The sequence below is a fragment of the Thunnus thynnus genome, chromosome 9 (assembly GCF_963924715.1).
Source record: "Thunnus thynnus chromosome 9, fThuThy2.1, whole genome shotgun sequence".
Lineage (NCBI taxonomy): Eukaryota > Metazoa > Chordata > Actinopteri > Scombriformes > Scombridae > Thunnus > Thunnus thynnus.
This window is the reverse complement of record NC_089525.1, coordinates 316,411-336,675: the sequence shown is the minus strand read 5'-3', so window position 1 is coordinate 336,675 and position 20,265 is coordinate 316,411. Positions and strand designations below refer to the sequence as shown.

General features: G+C 40.0%; 1 protein-coding gene across 3 annotated transcripts in view; it reads right to left on the bottom strand.

Annotated features, from left to right (window-relative positions):
* The window catches only part of LOC137188871 (storkhead-box protein 2-like), a 147,991-nt gene extending 130,804 nt beyond the window's left edge, over positions 1 to 17,187 (bottom strand). Inside the window, exon 1 of one of the 3 annotated variants that reach the window (XR_010929542.1) lies at positions 15,756 to 17,187. Coding sequence is in view for 2 of the 3 variants with exons in the window: in XM_067598453.1 (XP_067454554.1) it covers positions 15,756 to 16,092 (337 nt within the window). In the remaining variant the exon portion in view is untranslated. The remainder of the gene's footprint in view (positions 1 to 15,755) is intronic. The other 2 variants (XM_067598453.1, XM_067598452.1) reach the window with 2 other exon arrangements.
* Between the last annotated feature and the right edge of the window lie 3,078 nt (positions 17,188 to 20,265).

The following is a 20,265-nucleotide window of genomic DNA, read 5'->3' as shown; positions in this document are numbered from 1 at the left end:
GTTCTGGTCAAACTATCAGCGCTGCTTTCTGAAAAAAGAAAAGTAACAAAGTATTTCAAAACAATACAGGCCACATCTGTAAATTACTAATGTTTCCAAACAGAAACTTTTTTTTTCTCTTGGCATGTAAGGCTTAACTATGTGGATTGTTTGAGATTTTTTAAAATGTATTTTTTCCAGAGGTTTGCCCCTACATTAGATGAAGACCTCCTGTGACATATCCAGTCACCACACCACAACTACATATTTGCCATCTTAAATTACCCTCTATATAGGTGTTCATTTATATTTGTGACTTGCAATCCAACCTTGTGTATTTATTTATTTTTGAGCCAAATAAATTCTTACAACTCTAAAAAGTTATAATTCCTTTTGTTTAGCTTCTTAAAGACTGCATGTCATGATTAACTGTTAATTGCTATTACTCTAAATGAAGGTGAGGGTCTAGTAAAAATAGTTAATGGTACAAAGGTGTAACAAACATATATTTGTTCAGAAACAATTAACTGTAGTCACTTTATTGAAAAAAACCCAATAACACAAGAAATATTACATAGAAAATAAAACATATACATGTACATAAGTACATAAGTTACTTATGTAACATGTACATGAGTAAGCTATTAACAGTATAAAGCACCTCAAACTACTTACAATTGAAAAACTGAAATGGAAGCTACATCCTCATATACATGAAATTGGGCTTTCTGGATATCATTCTCCAAAAACAGCAATTTGGGATGATAAGTGTGTGACCTGAGACCAAGAGTTCCACACTGCCATGCAAATACTGTCTGTTATCCTCCACTGTGTCTGGCAGATCAGCTGTTACCTGGGGGTCATTCCTGATCTTCCATGCAACACTCCCTCCTGCAACATGTGTGCCTCCATATGCAGCAACATTGGAATTGTCTCTAATCATTGGCTGTACCATTTAGGCTATATTCAGACCAAGTCAGGCGGTGCAGCGTTCAGCCGCAGGGTCGAGCGGAGGTGTGTGGGGTTGTGGGCGTGTTTATTTGTGCTCTAGAAAGTAACCACTGTGAAACATTTAGAAAATAACGTTTTACTGATCTGATTCACCGGCTTTCTTGCTCTCTTCATTCACTCTTTAGCTCGCTTGACCACAGCTGCTCTCTCTCTCTCTCTCTCTCTCTCTCTCTCTCTCTCTCTCTCTCTCACCTGCTCTCAGCTCTCTCTCTCTCTTTTTCTCTCATCTCTTTTTATAATGAGTCGGGTAGCCAACAGCACAGTCTACTTGACTTTTAACGTTATCAAATGAAGAGAAATGTCCTCCCCTCCTTCAAGTAATGTCTTTGTACTCCCTCATGGTAGAGTTTACAACTCTGACCGTTCTGATCTCCAGTGGCCGGTGGTTGGCCACTGCAGCCTTCAGCCACAGTGACGTCAGGTTGCGTTTCTCCAAAAGTTGACTCTGGCTCAACTTTCCAGCTGCAGTCCGATGCGGCGTCGCAGCAGCCAAAACGGCCGCAGACGAAATGCACTACCTCCATTCAAATGAATGGGACAACTGACGTTTTCACTGCCCTGCCTGATTTGGTCTGAATACGGCCTTACTCTCCACAGCTGTCTGTATTTCCCTGCATTTCTGACCAACACTCTGAGCAGGATCCTCAACGCCAGAATCATCAACAGCCTCTGCACCGTTTTCCACATCCCCTGCTATGCTCCTGTCCACTGCTCACACTTCCACAAGACCATCATCTCGTAGAAGCACCCACAGGGATGAATTCACCATTAGCTCTACATGTGCCAAGAAACAGAATAAGATTAAAAGGCAAACCAACAGAACCACAGAAAATATAATCAACTTCCTGCTAATTTACTGGTTTACTGTTACCATCAACCTTACCTAAGCTAATAGCTAACACTAACTTTATCTGAGTAAGCAAGTCAATATGAATCTGATACTATCTTCAAATTTACAAAGGAGCCTCTGTAATCCCACAGGAGCTAGACTGTCATAAATCCATAAAACTATAAATACAAAAAAGTGGTTTAGCTTTCGTGTCTACCTATCTGTGTGTAATTGCCAGCATTGATGCTGCTACTTTGGTAACGCTAGTGGACATTTGGTAACATCCTAAAGCTACAATACTGTTCTATTCTGGGTACATAAAGCAGCCTTCCTGAACTTGAAAATATGGATTTGGACAACTGTGTTGCCTTACAATAACAGTGAACTAACTGCAAGCTAAATACACAACACATTAAACGTTTAGCATAAATATCTATGGCATCCCCAAGTACAATTAAACCCACCTGGGTCGTGGGACAGCCCGTACTGTCGCCTATCTTTCAAGACCTCCCGGTGGATGAATGCAACGGAACCATCCGTTGGATTCAGCTGTAAAAACAGGGTCAAAATTTGTGCTTGTAACTTGTAGTTTGTAGCTTGTAACTTCAGTGTTGCATAAACAGTTAGGAAATTTGTGTGCCAGTTTCTCAGACTTTGTGAAACCTCACTATTAAAAATACTTCTGCACAAATTTAAACATACACAAAATATTCTACAGCTACAAAACATTTTTACACATGTGCACATTATATCTGTGCACAAAACGTTTTCACACATGCACAAAATATTTCTACATTTGCAAAACTTTATTACACATTCACAAACCATTTCACAAGCTCAAAATATTAATGACACCTATTTGATTCCATAGATGTGAGATATTACCTCCTTTTAATGTTGTGATTATTTTGTACTGTTAAGCGCCTTGAATATGGTAAAATTGCCATACAAATAACCTGTATTATTATTATCATTTCTAATACTTTTCTAAACCTTTTTAGACCATCTGATTGAGTACCTGGAGAGGAGATTCCTGGAGATGAACATTCTAGCTGCATTCATTGTAATCAGCCCATGAGCTCCAGAGAGGGAGGAAGATAACTGCATTGAAAATTTAAAACTACTGGCCAGAAAATTCCTTTCTGTGGATGAGGGGGCATTGCTCAAGGAATGGGCCAGTTTCAAGGTGTATGTTGCCCAGGGTATTTTCAAGGTGAGTAGCAGAAGCAAATGTTAGATGAAATTCTTGAAAATTAATTGTTTGATGAAAAATCTTGCACTTTTAATGAAAAATCTTGCTCTTGACAATATTTGCTTCATCCTACTAGAAGTCACAGTTGGTGGAGATGAAGGAGCTTCTCTATTCAAATCTGGCTCAGCTCTCTGCCATCGCATTTACAGTTCCAGTGTCAAGTGTGAACTATGAAAGGGACTTCTCTATTATGAACAGGGTAAACCATGCTGTGATTATTATGTTTTCACCTGACAAACTGTATGCGAGTCAAAGTAAATGGACTACCATGGCTGAAATGGACTACCAGAAAGACCTGGAATTTTTCTTTGAACCCAAGAGAAAGGCATGTGGTGTTCCAACATGCAGTCTGTGCCACAAAAAAGGGCCCCATTTCATTTTAATGAAACATGGTAGCAGTTCTACTTTGCTTGTTTTCACCCAACCAGTCTTTTTTAACTGCAGTGCTCATGGAGGAGAGGACTCTATTATAAACAAATGAAATGCACCATTTGTCGATTTTAAAGTGATCAGTTTATCTCTTGGTTGATGTAGACAATCAGGACTTCAACAGAAGTTTTTGTAGAGTGCACAAACTTTGATATTATCTATTTTAATTAGGGCCTGAGCAAGAAAGTGCCAGGAGCCTATTTTTAGGGCCCGAGCACAAGACTGCCGGGGGCAAAACAGTCCCTGGTACTTTAAGTGCAAGGAATCTTTTGTTTTTGTAGAGATTTTTATTATTATTATGATGATGAGCGAAAAACTTTCGAAACTTTGCACCTATGTTTGAACTAGTAAATATTTTCATTAGTATCGCAACTGAGCTTAGGTGTGGCGCATCAGCTCTATAATGCTCCCTAATTACTTTTAGCATTTTTGAGGTGCTTTTGGGTCATCTCCAGCAATTCCGTGACCATCATAGACTGTTAAAGAATATGGACGTAGTCACCGTGACATCACCCATTGGTTTGTGATCTGCCATTTTGAAGCCTTGAGTGTAGCGATTTGACCATTGCCATCTTGGATTTGACAGTCGCCATGTTTGATTTTTAGAGCCAGAAGTGACCATTTTTGGATGTTGGAGCTGACCATAGCGCTAGCTGCTAGCTTGGTTAGCATGGTGCATTTATAATCTATGGTTAACAGTGATAATGCTAATGCTAATTTTTCATAGTGAAAAACAGGCCTGAAACCGTTAAAACAAAACGTACTCACCGGACAAACTGAACATCTGACTCCTTAGAGGGTCCTTTATCACAACCAAATGCCGAACAAGACTTTTTTAGGCGACCAAAATGTTACAATTAACTTTCATGAGAAATAGCAGCAGCTACGCCTATACTGTGTAAATCTGTTTATGCCATGGATACGTTACGTAATCAACATTGTTGCCGTGGTAGTGACTTTTCAATCATAACATAGCCACACCCTAAAGCGTACGCTGCTTTATCATCTATTTCACTCTGGATGGGGCCATAACTTACAAAATGAGCATCATGATGCATTGAAGAAGACTTGATACTAGTGATTGAGACCATAAACTCTTTCAGAAAGTGTTTACTGAGGTAATAAATCAAGTGAGAAGTAGTGTCATTTTCTCATAGGCCCTGTTTACGCCTGGCATTAACATCCGTCTCGGGTGATCCGATCACAAGTGAACAGCTCTAAATACAGGTGTAAACGCACCCACGACGCATTGAGGACAGATTGAGATCCAATCATTCAGAGCACATTCAGGGGTGGTCTGGGCCGCATGTGGCCACATTCTTTTAGTAGTGTAAATGCAATGTGTCCTGGGCCACAATGAAGGACTGCCTACTCAACTGACGTCCTCTATTTTCTGGCGGACTAGGCATCAACTTGTTTGATAACAGGATAAACAAATTATTTTATTTTTCATATGAATTAAAAATGTAATCGACCTCCTGTTTTTTTCGTTTCCCTCTTCAAATTGACAATTAAAATAGAAATTAAACCATTAATTTTTCGCTTGTCTGTCTAAATAAAATTCAGAAGCTAAACATAGCTGGTTAGTTTCCTCTGTCCTGTCAAGTTAATAACGACAGTTTTTAGTTTTGTTGCACTGCTCGACATAATGGAGCTCAGGATTTATCAGGAAGGCGACTGCTTTACTCCAAACAGTATCAACCTGGACTGCGTGTGTGTAACAGCTGACATATTGGATGTGTAGAACACAGAACATTAATTAATATTAGATCCTGACCACTGCTGTCGGCATGTCGGAGATTTAAATAAGGAATGAAGTGCTGCTGTGTCTTGTGCATAAATGCGCACAGTGTCTCTGAATGGAGAGATGCAGCTGTGGGGAGATTGGTGCATATATCACTCTCTCTCTCTCTCTATTCCAACTCTATATATTATTTATTTATATATATATATCCTGAATATTTATCCTGTTATCAAACAAGTTGAGTTTGATCCTCCCGCTGGTTAATAACAAACGGATTTGGTCTTTGAAAACGGAAATTATGTCCGTGTTTATTTGCATATAGAGCAGGGAAGTAAGATCCAATCACAAGTGGTCACTCAGTATGCATGTGGAGACGCATGTTAATGCCAGGTGTAAACAGACATACTTAAAGCTGTCCACTTTTGATTGGATCACCTGAGATGCATGTTAATACCAGGTGTTAACAGGGCCTCAGACTTCCATACTATCGGACTTCTTTCTGCAGCCAGTGGAGCCTGATGGACATTAGAAAGAATGCAGGTTTAAGGCACTTCCACATTCGCTTCACTTTTCAGACCCGCTTGGTGAACATGGAAAGAGGAGGTTCATTTTTCAGTGGATTTATCATCTATGAAGGTTAAAAAACAGATTTAGCCCCCATGCCCCTCGCAAAAATGTGGGCTAACTTTTTGAAAGCCCTAAATCCAAAATTGGCCACCATCGGCAATGTTGGAAATAATCTTTTCAATGGTTTAGCCTACAGTGCTGCACTGTACATTATTTTTGAGACTTTTTGGGTCAAGGAATTCATAATTGATGTCGTTTTGATGATTGGACCTATTTTTGATCTTCAAATCCAAGATGGCCTCTGATTTTCAGCTCCTAAAGGTCAATTTTTCAAAGTTGTCACAGAGCCTTCATATTAGGCTCTATTGAAAGCTCTGCTCATGCTGAGTTGAGTTATAAACAGTAAAACAACAAGTAAGTACACGGAGGTGATCTCAGAGATCAAAGAGGTCAACGTTTGTAGTTGATGAGAAACAAATCTTGGTATATGTGCTTGATTTTACTATGTCCCCAATGCAAAGTAATCAACTTCGACAAGAACTATAAGCCATAAAATTGTAAAATACTCAAAATATTCTTTATTTATTTTATAGGCCATTTTAAACTCTCTCTGATAATATATATTAGGAAGAACTATGGTTATTTTTTTTACCATTTTCATCATTTAGGCTACTGTGTGTCCCTGAAGTCATTTTCCATTCTGTTCATAGTTTCTCACCTTCCAAAAAAAAAAAAAAAAAAAAAAAAAGACTACAATTCCATTGAAATTCCAAGGAACTCAAGGGAGTAACATAGGATCAGCATAAACTTTCACTCATGTCTTTTTTTTTTTCATGTTTAATGATGTTACTCTGTCACACTCTTGGTAAATGGTAAATGGACTGTACTTGTATAGCACGTTCCAACCATTCAAAGCGCTTTTACACTACAAATCACATTCACCCATTCATACACATTCATACGCTGAATGGGTATAGGGGCTACCATTGCAAGGTTCCAACCTGCCCATTAGAGGAAATCTAATCATTCACACACATTCACACACAGATGGCACAGCCATCAGGAGCAATTTGGGGTTAAGTATCTTGCCTAAGGACACATCGATATGTGGAATCGAACTGCCGATCTTCTGATTAGTGGACGACCCACTCTACCTCTTGAGCCACAGCTGCCCCTAAGTTGCCCTCTTAAAGTTGGTACGATCAAAAAATGTAAAAACGTATTTGATATACTTATAAAAGTTCTGTTTATATGTAGAAGGTTCGCTAGCTAAATCTGGATCACTCACAGAGCTAAGGCTAACTTAGCTCAAAACTTTCCACCCTGTTAGTAGTTTCCTGGTTTCCAAAAAACAGACTACAATTCCATCAAAACCATTTTCAGGAAGTGATATAAAAAATGTAAAAACATATTTGTGTAAAGGAAAAATGATCATTTAGTGAATAACCTTTGTATTAAGTGTGACTCTCTGTGTTATACTGTTTTGTAGAAAGCATGGCTGGCTCCATTTCTGCTGAACTTTACTTAAACCCCTGATACTATAAATTAACTGTCTTTCTCAATACAATGCCTGATCTGTATACCACATTTACGTGCTAAATGATGTAAGGTTGAAATATAGTCTAGCCTGCACATTAACCTTTTTTGAGACCATTGATGTTTATCCCCTCACTGAATGTAACTACTGACTCTTTGTTCTTATGCATATAAAAACCCTGGTAAGGATGAACTCGGGATCAATTCCTCGGCAGTCGCTGACTGTGACTTTGTTGGTTTCGGTCCTTTTGCGCAAAAGCTAAGTAAATATACAAAGACAAATTCTCTTTGTTAGTGTCCCTTATTCGATCAACTTCCACCACAATTTGATATAGTTATAAACGTTCTGTTTATGTGTAGAAGGTTAGCTAGCTAAATCTGGATCACTGAAAGAGCTAAGGCTAAGTTAGGATTTTCTGCCCTGTTAGTTAGTAGTTAGGGTTAGGGTTAGGCAAACATGTCCACATATTTTAACTGAGTTGTTTTTTGTTTTTTTCAGGTCTCCGTGCACACTGCTCTATACTTCTACAGCACCAACAAGACAAAGCATGTCTTATGAATGTGTACTGAAATGTGGCAAGCCTGGTAAGTCCTCTGATACTATCAGCCAAGGTAAATGGGAGAGTTTACAATCAAAAACTAAAAACTGGTCAGGACTTGACAAATATGGTGATGTTTACACCACCACTTCATGGCAAGATGGGCCGGGGAGTCATTACATGCACCAGACATGTTATATCTCAATCTCAGGGTTTCCCATACATTCATTTATTTGTGGCAGCCTGCCACAATATCAACATTTACAGCCACATATTGATTTCCTATATTGTTTTTTTTTTTTACGATTTCAAATGGGTAAAATCTTATTTCATAGTACAGCTGCATACAGGGCATAGATTCGCTCGGCCCCCAGCCCCACTCTCTCTCTCACAAACACATTGACAACAGACCCGTTTCTGCTTAGTCCCTCCTCCACGTGCGCACTCTGAATCAAAACATGATCATGCGTGGGAGGAAGGATAGTTGTGTTATCAATACTTAGTTAGACGACTGATGCTACAGTTATGAACTTAAGTGTCTGTTCAGTGAGTCTACAGCAGCAAAGGAGTCGCAGCATAGAGTAGCGGAGTGATACGTCTCTCCTCCATCCTGCTCTGTGCTATAGCCGGTATATGCCAGCTTTTGCCAGTATCACATGCAGTTGTCCAGCAGATGAAAATATCAATGGCCGAAACGTCTGGTGGGGAATATGCCAATTTCCAAATTAATAAATTCATTAATAGCATATTAAATAGCCCAATAATGTGTGACCTGTAAGATATGTTGCCAAGACAACTTAAATATAAACTTATATTATTATATTATGACTGTTTGGTAAGATGTGACTAAGCGTGACATGAGATTCAAAAGCCAGAGCACACTCCAACTCCTAACCCCTAACTCCTCCCACAAATGCATGTTCCTTACAAATGTGGTACCATTTAAAAGGGAAATAAACAGGCTTTCCAACAGTATAAGATTTGTTGCCAAGAAGCATTGTTACAATAAAGAAATAATCTACCAAACACAAATTTCCTTACTTTTTGTGCTATGTTTACAAGAGATTCAAGGACTCTGTCATGGCAGACACTCTGGTTACTGCAGGGGTAGTAGGGGAGGGCTCCCTTGACCAACCACTACAAGGGAAGCACTACAGGCAGGGCGTGGGTTACATCCTGCTCTGGAGAGAGACTCTTATCCAGAAACGACTGCCAAAGATTCTTGAGCATGAGGAACTATCAGAGGACATCAAGGAGAACTTCAACACTCTGCGCACTGTACTAACTGAGACTAAGGAAGCTCTACAAGGAGCTCGTAGTGATCTTGAGAATAATGGTGACATATATGAGCTGATCAACAGAGTTTATGAGAAACCTGGCACAGACATGGGGGACTTCTGGGTCTCGTTCATGGAGATGTCCAACCCTCTTGTACAAAATCTTGATGCATGTCATGCAAGAAATGGCTCAGAGTACCTATCATCAACATACAACATGTTGCCTGGACTGATGCAATACAACAACCGTGACTATGGGAGGTGGTTGCCAGATTGTTGGGCAATGCTCTCTTCGTTGTCAGATGAGCAAATGGCCTTCTTCAACAATCACTTCACCAAGTCGTTGACAGGGCTACCCTACTCCTGCCAGCCGCTGGACCTTTGGATAGAAACAACTATGAATCTGAGCTCAAGCTAAAGCAAGGATGACTTCAGCTGCTACAGAACGATAAGCAACTGTTCTCAATAACTCGCGCCCAAACAACGTTGCAAGGGTGAAGGCTACTGTGAGGCGGAACCTCAAGTACCAGCCTCGCCATAGGACACATGTTGAATGCCAGCCAGCGAGGATGAAGACGGATGAGCAGGCAGTTCACGACCTGCAGGCATGCATGAAGGATTTTGATGCTGAGTCCTTTGACATCACCTCACCCCACCAGAAGAGGTTGAAGACATAATCATACCTCTCAATGTGATCACTGGTAGTGACCACACCTCAGGGTTCTATGGGCAAGAAGAAGATGGTTCAGATGAGAGTAATAACGATGAAGAGAAGTATGAGTGTGGAGAATCAAAAAATTCAGATGAAGTGTAGCTGTCCATGTCCTCATAGTAAAGTTGCAAATTCAGTTATAATACTTTGTAAAATTCTTTGTTAAATACCTTGTTAAGTACTTTGTTAAGTACCTTGTACTGCCATAAAGTGGATATTGATGTACAAATGTATGCCAATGTATTCTAATAAACACCTTTATCATTCAATTCAATTGAATTCATTCAGAAATTAGTGACCATAGAAAAAGAAGCTTTGTTTCTAATCAACCTCAAACATTGACTTTTTTTTATCTCTGAGATGATGTCTGTGTGCTTACTTGTTGTTCTACTGTTTATAACTCAACTCAACATAAGCAGAGCTCTCATTAAAGCTCTCATGAAGGCTTTACAATGACTTTGAAAAACCGACCTTTCGGCGTTGAAAATTGGTGGCCATCTTGGATTTGATGTTCAAAAATAGTTCAAATCATCAAAACGACATCAATTATAAATTCCTCAACCCAAAAAGTCCCAGAAACAATGTACTACCCAGCATTGTAGGCCAAACCATTGAAAAGATCATTTCCCAAATGGCAGAGGGTAGCCATTTTGGATTTAGGGCTTTCAAAAAGTTAGCTCACACTTTCGCGAGGGGCATGGGGGCTAAATTTGTTTTTTAACCTTCATAAATGATAAATCCACTGAGAAACGAATCTCCGCTTTCCACAGTCACAGAATTGCTGGAGATGACCCAAATTAAAACTCACAAAACTTTGCACATGCTTCAAAAGTGGCGTAACTTCATATCTGATACAGGTCTTGGGTTTGTGTGTGGCGAAATGGCTCGAAGGTTCCCCCTTGACAATTTCAAAGTCAAAACAAATTTGAAAATTTGACGTAGGTGTATGAAATTTGGTAGGCCAGTGTACCATCTCTGGACTTAAAAAAAGCCTCTTGGAACCATAACCTGAGTCCAACAGGAAGTCAGCCATTTTGAATATACTTGCATTTTTTTTGCAAAGTGAAGCCATTTACAGGCTTTGTACTTTAACAAACTCCTCCTAGACATTTCAGTGTTTCCCCTAGGTTGACTGCCTTATTTTATTTGTCTTGAGGAGCTGCTGCATTTAACTGACAAACTGTAGCCTGTACTGTTCATTAACTGCTAGATTGACAACTTACTGCTAAACTTTTCCTCTGCTCCACTCACGTTCACGTCACGTTTCTGCCGCTCGCCCTCTGCGCTCGCGCAACTACACGTTACACACACATATACACACACACACACACACACACGCACTGCCCTATTCCTTAACGTAGTTACGCTACTCTTGTACCTTTCACATAGACGTCCTTTGAAGAACAAAGAGAGGGAGGATGACTAAAAAAAATCCACAATAACCACACATCACCATAACCACCATAACTATAATCCACACATCCTCGGCTTGGCATGCCGATCAATTTTGCCCAAAACATGATTGAGGTATTAAATAGGAAGTTGATGTAACTCCACTTTACAATGTCCAATCTGCCCAAAATTTCTCATGTTTGATAACAGTCCTGGCATGAACACATCTAGATGTCAATATTAAGTCAAAGTCATTGCGCCACCTACTAGCAACAGGAAATCAGCAAATATGTGACGAACATCATCTGATTTACATGGTGTGGTCTACACAATATACAGCAAAATGACTGTATAATTATGAATGTGATTATGAATGAATGTATAATTAGTGGTTATTCTCTGGTGCCAAATAGTGAACACAGGAAGTGATAGTTTTCTCCTACATGCAATATCCAATATTCATGAAAATGTAAATCCATGTCAGTTGTCCTCACGTAAATATATATCACTGCATTAATATTTCACTTATGTAGTATTGCCTACATGCAACAGGAAGTGAGGCCTAAATGACACATAGTTCATCAAATGTATACACATTTTCTAATAAGTCATATCCTGCACCACGCACTGCACGTCAGAAATAATATTTTACCCATTCACACAGTGTCTGATAATCCTGACAATTCAGAACCATTTCAGCAGACCTCCAATAGTGATACCATGGCTGCTGCTTCCCTCAATGCGTGCAAAGTGCAAGGACCTGTTCATCACTGCTTGCAGCTTTTATTAGGGCCCAAGCACGAAAGTGCCAGGGGCCAAATGGTCCCTGGCAAAGTTGCTTAGATGTTCATGAAATTCAGTGGGATAATTGCTCTCATCATTCTGGACACAATACATTTTTAGAATTTTTTTTCCCACCTGACAGGAAGTCAGCCATTTTGTATTTCGTGCTTCAATTTTCATTTTACGAACTCATGAAACTTTGCACCCATTTTCAAACTAGTAAATATTGACATTTCATATCAAAGTTGGGCTAGGGAATGGCACATCGGCTTTACAGCTCCTCCTTATTACTTTTAGCATTTCTGTGGTAGTAGGGGTGCTCGAAAACTCACAAAACTTTGCACATGCATCAGTAGTCACGTAACTTGATATCTGATATGGGTCCTGTGCATCAGTGTTGCAAAATGGCTTGAGGGTGCCCCCTAGAAAATTTCAAAGTCATAACATAAATAACAAGAGCAGAGAAAACGTTTTTCAGTGTGTGAGTGTGTGCGTGTCTAACTTGTCCCACAGTCTCAGAGGTCAATCCAGTCAGTAAATAGCCTGTTTTGTTTTCCCCACAACCCCATATCAGTTCAGTTCAATCCAGTTTGACAAACAAAAAGAAAGACAACTCAAAAGTCCACCCTGGGTCTTTCTGCTGATCCCCACACAACAAAGCAAACCAAAGATGCTTGCAAAGCAACACAGTGCATAAAATTAGCCCAACAGAAACATCAGATAGTTTGGGCCACCATGTTTCACTATCTTTAAGCTTAGGCTTAACTGTCTTTATTCTAGTGGTGTAATGGAACATAATTGATCAGTGATCCGTACGGATCGCGCCCCACAGTTCGGCACACAACTGTAACTGTAAAATTTAATGTTTCATTTGAGACAAAGTAAACAAACTGCTGTAGCTATAAGTCATGGACAGACAGCATGTCGCTAACAGGGATTATGAAGCACAATGACCAAACCAGCATCTAACAGGTCCGTAGATACGTAGGTATGTTTACACTCTGTTTAATGTACTGCAGCTGAGCAGCTAATTAGCTATCTAGCTGCTAACTGACATTAGTAATGCACTTTTCCCCGGTGAATGTTTGTTTGGTTGTTCGTTCAACAAGCTAAGCTGCAGGACAAGACGTGTGTTCATATTTGTAAGTTATTGTCAAGTTTTGATGAAGTTTAATTCACTACCATGTTTACAAGATGGTATCATGCCTCATATTGCCATTTAATTTAACAATTGAGCTTTGAATATTTTATATATTTTAAGATTTTATTTAAACATTAGACATCTTGAACGTTGTTTTCATTTAAGACCATGGGCAAAAGTTCCTTGCTGTAGGTGTTTCACAGAATACATGGCAAGCAAAGTTTATTAAAGGTTATTATTATTATTGACGTTGACTGCTGTTAGTTATTGGTTTGATTAAAGAGGCCATATTATACTCCCTTTCCACAAGTTAACATAGTTCCCTGGGGTCTGACATGCTTTGGTCAAAATACCACAAGGAGCCACAGCGGCATTCTCATCTTATCTAAACAGCCCCGTTCAGAACAGCTGGTTCAAGTGTAAATAAACTATGATTTTGTCATGATTTAATTGCAATAAACGGATAAAATTCAATCAATTCATCATCAATTCATCCTTTGTCAGGTCTGTCTGCAAGATGACAAGCAAACTATTGGAATGCTTGTTTTGTGAATGGATTTTGGATCAATCAGAGCTATGCTAACATTGTAGCTGCTCCATCCACGCTCAAAATAACATCATCTAATGGCATAAATACAGCAGCAACCTTATTGTGTATACATATCTACATAATGTTTAACTTTAAAGTTATATAAACTCACCGGCATTTAAGATGTTTATTACTGATGCCAGCAGCGGAAGTGGTGTGTGACCCAGTGTTAGCGCCAGCTTAATCCCAGAAGTTTAAAAAATAAAATCCTCCCACAGGTGAGCAGAATCAGGTGTTTATTCCTCCAGAAGACAGCAGCAGCAATGATGCAGGACTCTTCGGCTCTGCTCCCCGGCCACCTCTCTCCTGCAGAGCTTGCCGGGGCTCAAAAAGCAAAGCAGCCTTCTGTCAGCAAGCAGCGGCTCTGTCCCTCAGTCCAGCCCCGCGATGCGGGCAAATCTTTCACCCTTAGCTTAGCTTAGCTTAGCCTAGCTTTACCCCATGTGATGTAAGAAGGTGCACCAAATCTGAATGGCTTGTTGAATCACATGAGTACAGAGCAAGCCAGCCCACACCAAAATGACTGGGTGGCCTTATTTCACAGCTTGTGTGTTAGTAGGCACATCAGAGACCGAAATATATGCGTACAAGCACTGAAAAAGTGAGTTTTTCATAATATGGCCCCTTTAATGGTTCATGGCTAATTATCAGCTTACTGTACTGTTTCTAACAGCAGTATGCAGTAAATGGTTGTCCTTTGTGTGTGCTTTTAAAATACTTTACTAATTAAACATGATATGCTTGATGGTTTTATTAATGACTCCTGATGAAACTTGAAAGCTCAGCATTCTCGTTGACCTTTAACTTCCCTTTTTATAAGTCACATTAACATTTATTCACCCAGAAAAAGCTAATATTTCTCTGTGTAATATGACCTCCTCTTTCTGTCAGCTGCTGTGTGTCTACAGTGTATTTACTGCATTTTCACACATGATTTCAGGCCAGTTGGAGGAGTTAAACCTGTGACTTTCTGCCTTTATATAATTATCCAGGCTGCTGCTGTTCTACTGTATTTCATGCAGTTTGCAGGGTTTCCAAACAGAAATACTCAAACATCCAGCAGCTGAAAGGGCTGTGTCCGGATAGTAAATGGTTGAAAGTGGTTTCTGTGGGCAGCTGTATGAACTTTGTAGCTGTTTTAATGTTGTAAAAATACCTTGTTTTCCCGTGCAAACCAGAAGTTTAAGGCTTTATTCAAGTACAGGACAACACCCTCTGAAATGTGATTGTCTTAGCTGATATGATCAAAGAACATTTTATTTGTAAAACAAAAAAAAGTTGTTTAATAAAAATTAGTAACAGGAACAAGCAGTGTGTAGTGTGTGTTTAGTGTCGTCTAGTGACTGAAACACCACAAAACATGATTGAACAGCTGTACAATCCTCTGTCAAAACAATCCATTCCCACTCCTATTTTATAGGTATACAACATCTCCCGACAGCCAGCAAACAAACACAAAAACATTGTATGAGTAACATTACTGTTTACAGCATGAAAGAGAGGATATTAAAGACTTGTAAATGCAATACAAAACTTTTTAATATCTTCGGTGGCCTTTTTATTTTGAGGAAACTGAAGTCAAAACTTTTCAAGACTGCAGATACAGTGATAAAGCAATTATAAACAACTTTTCCTGTGATGTCATTGCTTCTGAAAATGTAGCCTACAATGTGGCACAAGGCATCGAAATTTCTCACTAACATTTTACTTTTCTCTTGGAAATACTCATCTTAAAGATGTATTTTATATTCAGTGTATAATCTCAAAGCATTCACTCATTTTACATCACACCCAAATACTGTAGTTGCTGGTCAGACGGAAAGATGTGAAACACGGAGAGAACTGAGTCTCTGTTCGCAACAGAGAAACAGGCGATAATGATGATGATGATGAATGGCAATGGAAACACACCTACAAGCATATGAATAATAGCTGCCCTAAACTTAGGCAGCAGTGTTCGGTGTGGAGGCCTTACCCAGGTATTTGATGGTGAATCCCCTAGGCGGATTAAGGGACCTCCGCATCCATCCCTCCCTCAGCACCTCCAGATGGTCCTCCTTCCCCTGTATCAGCAGCACATGCTCGTCTATCCATCCCAGGAAGAAGGTCTCGGACACAGCCTCGGTAATCCGTTGGTTCCACGCGTGTTGCTGGGTATTTTCCGCTTTGAAATCGGCAAAAATCTCATAGCCGGTGTGGTGTCTCGGCAGCTCGTCGCTCTCTAACACACCGGCCCCCACCGCCTCCCCAGCTCCGACCCTGGACAGCACTATGGCCAGGGAGTGGGGAGCTATCTGCAGGAAAGACTCCATTGTCGCGTCGGCCTTCTAGCTGGCTGCCAAATACAGTGTTATCATTGTATTTACCTATCTCAGACACCGTCAGCTTTGATTGGAACCAAACAGTCCATGTTAGCTAGCTGGGTATGTAGCCTGTAGCTACGATTTGCAGCAGCTGCATACCTTCAACTCTATTTCCATGAAGCTAGCCTGCTAGCTCCCTAGCCTTTCATGAAACCCAATTCTACATCTCTAAGACCCCTCTTCTTCTACGAACGCAATATATCGCCCCGTAACCGGACGCGGTATTTACTTTAGACTCATGTCGAGCTCAGTCCTCCAGAAACGAGAGATGACATTCGTGATTTTCGGTGGAAACCTCGTTGTTACATCAGGTACCAAAGAATATAGCTAGCTGGATGCTAACGTGTTAATGAATTCACCAGGGCAACGGATGAGCCCCCTCCCCCTGCCCCTTATCTCGTCTCCAGCCAGCAACCGGGTCTCGTGGGACACTTGCTACTTTAGCCACCCTTCACGGTTAACAACGAAACGAAATTTCTCCACCCGCCGGTGAATGTTCTCCTGTCTCGTGTCTGTTATGCCCTGGCACGGTGCGCGTAAACACAGCTGGATGCAGATCTGTCTCATCCAGGTACCGTAGAGCAGGCATCGGTGCGGAGCGGCGTCAAGAGGGCGTTAACAAGACTGAAATACTATCTTCCGGCCAAATTTCAAATTAAGACTTAAAAAGGAACAACGAGTCGTTTCAGTTAAACAACAGTTGAACCCGCCCATAAAGCTTCGTAAAGCCAAGAGGAGCTGCAGATGTGGGTGATAATTCTCTGTAGGTACAGCACTATGAGCGACGCCTCTATAGAAAATATCGATTATAGCTGCTTTAACTAGACTAATATCTCTGAACACAGCCTGATAGCTTAGGCTACTGGTAACATAATCGTAAACCTTAACATGTCACAGAGTCCGTTGCAATACTTTGAGTCAGAGCTGTTTTTTTGGATTCAAGTCCAAGTCAAGTATGAAGTCTTTAGAGGACAACTCCAAGTCAAGTCTCAAATCTTTGAGATGTGTCTTGCAAGTCAAAGGCAAGTTTTTTCGTTTATCAAGGGTTAGTATGCAGATTACAATAGCACAATGGCCAAAATCCAACCAGATACTTATGTTTCAATGGAAACAATGTGCTGTCCACGTTTTTATTTAGACAGGCTTTTGGTTAGCATGTCTGAATAGTGGCTCCACTTTATTAATTGTTCATTGTTATTATTATTATTATTATTATTATTATTATTATTATTATCAATCAATCAATCAATCAATCAATCAATTTTTATTTATATAGCGCCATATCACAACAGAAGTCATCTCAAGGCACTTTTCACATAGAGCAGGTCAAGACCGTACTCTTTAATATACAGAGACCCAACAATTCCCCCATGAGCAAGCACTTGGCGACAGCGGTAAGGAAAAACTCCCCTTTAACGGGTAGAAACCTCAAGCAGACCCCGGCTCTTGGTGGGCGGCCATCTGCTTTGACCGGTTGGGTTGAGAGAGAGAAAGAGAGAGGGAAAGGGGGAGGGGGGACAGAAGAAAAACAATCACAATCACAACAACAACAACAGGCACAAGCAGCAACAGCCAGGGAAGGATGCCATCAGGACTGTGAAGGACCGCGAAGGTTCGGCCCGGGACCCAGGTTTTCCTGTGAGATGAGAAAGCACAAAAAACTCCGGGGAAGAAGCAAAGTTAGTGACATGCATTGATGTTACATGAATGCATACAGATGGAGAGGAGGAGGAGGAGAGAGGAGCTCAGTGCATCATGGGAAGTCCCCCAGTAGTCTAGGCCTATAGCAGCATAACTAAGGGCTGATCCAAGGCAAGCCTGGTCGGCCCTAACTATAAGCTTTATCAAAAAGGAACGTTTTAAGCCTACTCTTAAACATAGAGAGGGTGTCTGCACCCCGGACTGAATCCGGTAGATGGTTCCATAGAAGAGGAGCCTGATAGCTGAAGGCTCTGCCTCCCATTCTACTTTTAAAGACTGTAGGGACCACCAGTAAGCCTGCATACTGGGAGCGCAGTGTTCTAGTGGGATAATACGGTATTATGAGCTCTTCAAGATATGATGGTGCCTGACCATTAAGGGCTTTGTAAGTTAGGAGAAGGATTTTAAATTCTATTCTAGATTTTACAGGAAGCCAATGTAGTGAAGCTAAAATGGGAGAAATGTGGTCTCTTTTTCTAGTTTTAGTCAATACACGTGCAGCTGCATTCTGGACCAGCTGGAGAGGCTTTAGAGACTTGTTAGGGCAGCCTGATAATAAGGAATTGCAATAATCCAGCCTAGAAGTAACAAATGTGTGAACTAGTTTTTCTGCATCTTTTTGGGACAGGATGTGCCTGATTTTTGTGATATTTCGTAAGTGAAAAAAGGCAGTCCTTGAGATTTGATTTATGTGGGAGTTAAAGGACATATCCTGATCAAAGATAACTCCCAGATTCCTTACGGGGGTGCTGGAGGCCAGGGTAATGCCATCCAGAGTAGCTTTATCATTAGATAATGTGTTTCTAAGGTGTTTAGGGCCAAGCACAATAACTTCAGTTTTATCTGAGTTTAGTAGTAGAAAATTGCAGGTCATCCAGGTCCTTATGTCGTTAAGGCATGTTTGGAGTTTGTTTAACTGATTGGGTTCATCTGGCTTCACTGATAAATATAATTGGGTGTCATCTGCGTAACAATGAAAATTTATGGAGTGTTTCCTAATAATATTACCTAAAGGAAGCATATATAAGGTGAATAGAATTGGTCCAAGTACAGAGCCTTGTGGAACTCCATGTCTAACTTTTGCCTTCACGGAGGATTCATCATTAACATGTACAAACTGAAATCGGTCTGATAAATAGGACTTAAACCAGCTTAATGCAGTTCCTTTAATGCCAATTAAATGTTCCAGTCTCTGCAAAAGGATTTTATGGTCAATTGTGTCGAATGCAGCACTAAGATCTAACAGGACAAGTATAGAGACAAATCCTTTGTCCGATGCAGTTAGGAGGTCATTTGTGACTTTCACCAGTGCTGTCTCTGTGCTATGATGCGCTCTAAATCCTGACTGAAAATCCTCAAATAAACTATTGTTATGTAAAAAGTCACATAACTGATTAGAGACTGCTTTCTCAAGGATCTTGGATAGAAATGGAAGGTTAGATATAGGTCTATAATTGGCTAAAACACCTGAATCAAGAGTAGGCTTCTTAAGAAGAGGTTTAATTACAGCTACTTTAAAGGACTGTGGTACATAGCCTGTTACTAAAGACAAATTGATCATATCTAGTAAAGAAGTGCTCACTAAGGGTAAGGCTTCCTTAAGCAGCCTAGTTGGGATGGGATCTAAGAGACAGGTTGATGGTTTAGCTGAACAAATCATTGAAGTTAGTTCAGACAAGTCTACTGGAGAAAAACAGTCCAAATATATGTCAGGATTTACTGCCGTTACCAAGGTTCCTGTGTTTGGGGAGAGAACGGTGCCTGTTGAGGGCAGGAGGTGGTTAATTTTGTCTCTAATAGTTAGAATTTTATTTAGACAGGCTTTTGGTTAGCATGTCTGAATAGTGGCTCCACTTTATTAATTGTTCATTGTTCATTGTTATTATTATTATTATTATTATTATTATATTTTTGTTGTTGTTATTTTGTCTTATTTCCTCATCTGTGTTGGAACTTTTGCACTTGTTTATGTGTCTCTGTCTCTGTGTCTGTGTCTTACATTTCATTAATTTATTGTTGCTGTGATTTTAACTTGCTCTGCGATGTTTGTTGTCGATGCTACATTTTAATATTGCCTTTCAGTGTATTTTTTAATTAATATAAAGCACTTTGTGATTTTGTATCTGTGAACAGTGCCATGCAACTAAACTTTAATTGCTTACTTACTTATTTACTCTGTATGTGACAAATAATTCAGTGAGAACTCTCAAAATGAAGGTTGAATGGTGTAAAAAGCTTCAGTTTCTAGCTTATTTGTTTGGAACATTTGCGTGTTTTTTTAATATATTTCCTGAGCCTATCCTGCTCCTGAGTTTTCATCTCAACACATCTCTGCTTGGTCAAATTAAAACATGGATCAGTGCTAAACCTGAATGTGGCTAATAATGGTTCAGAAAAAGCTATAATGATTAATCAGCATAG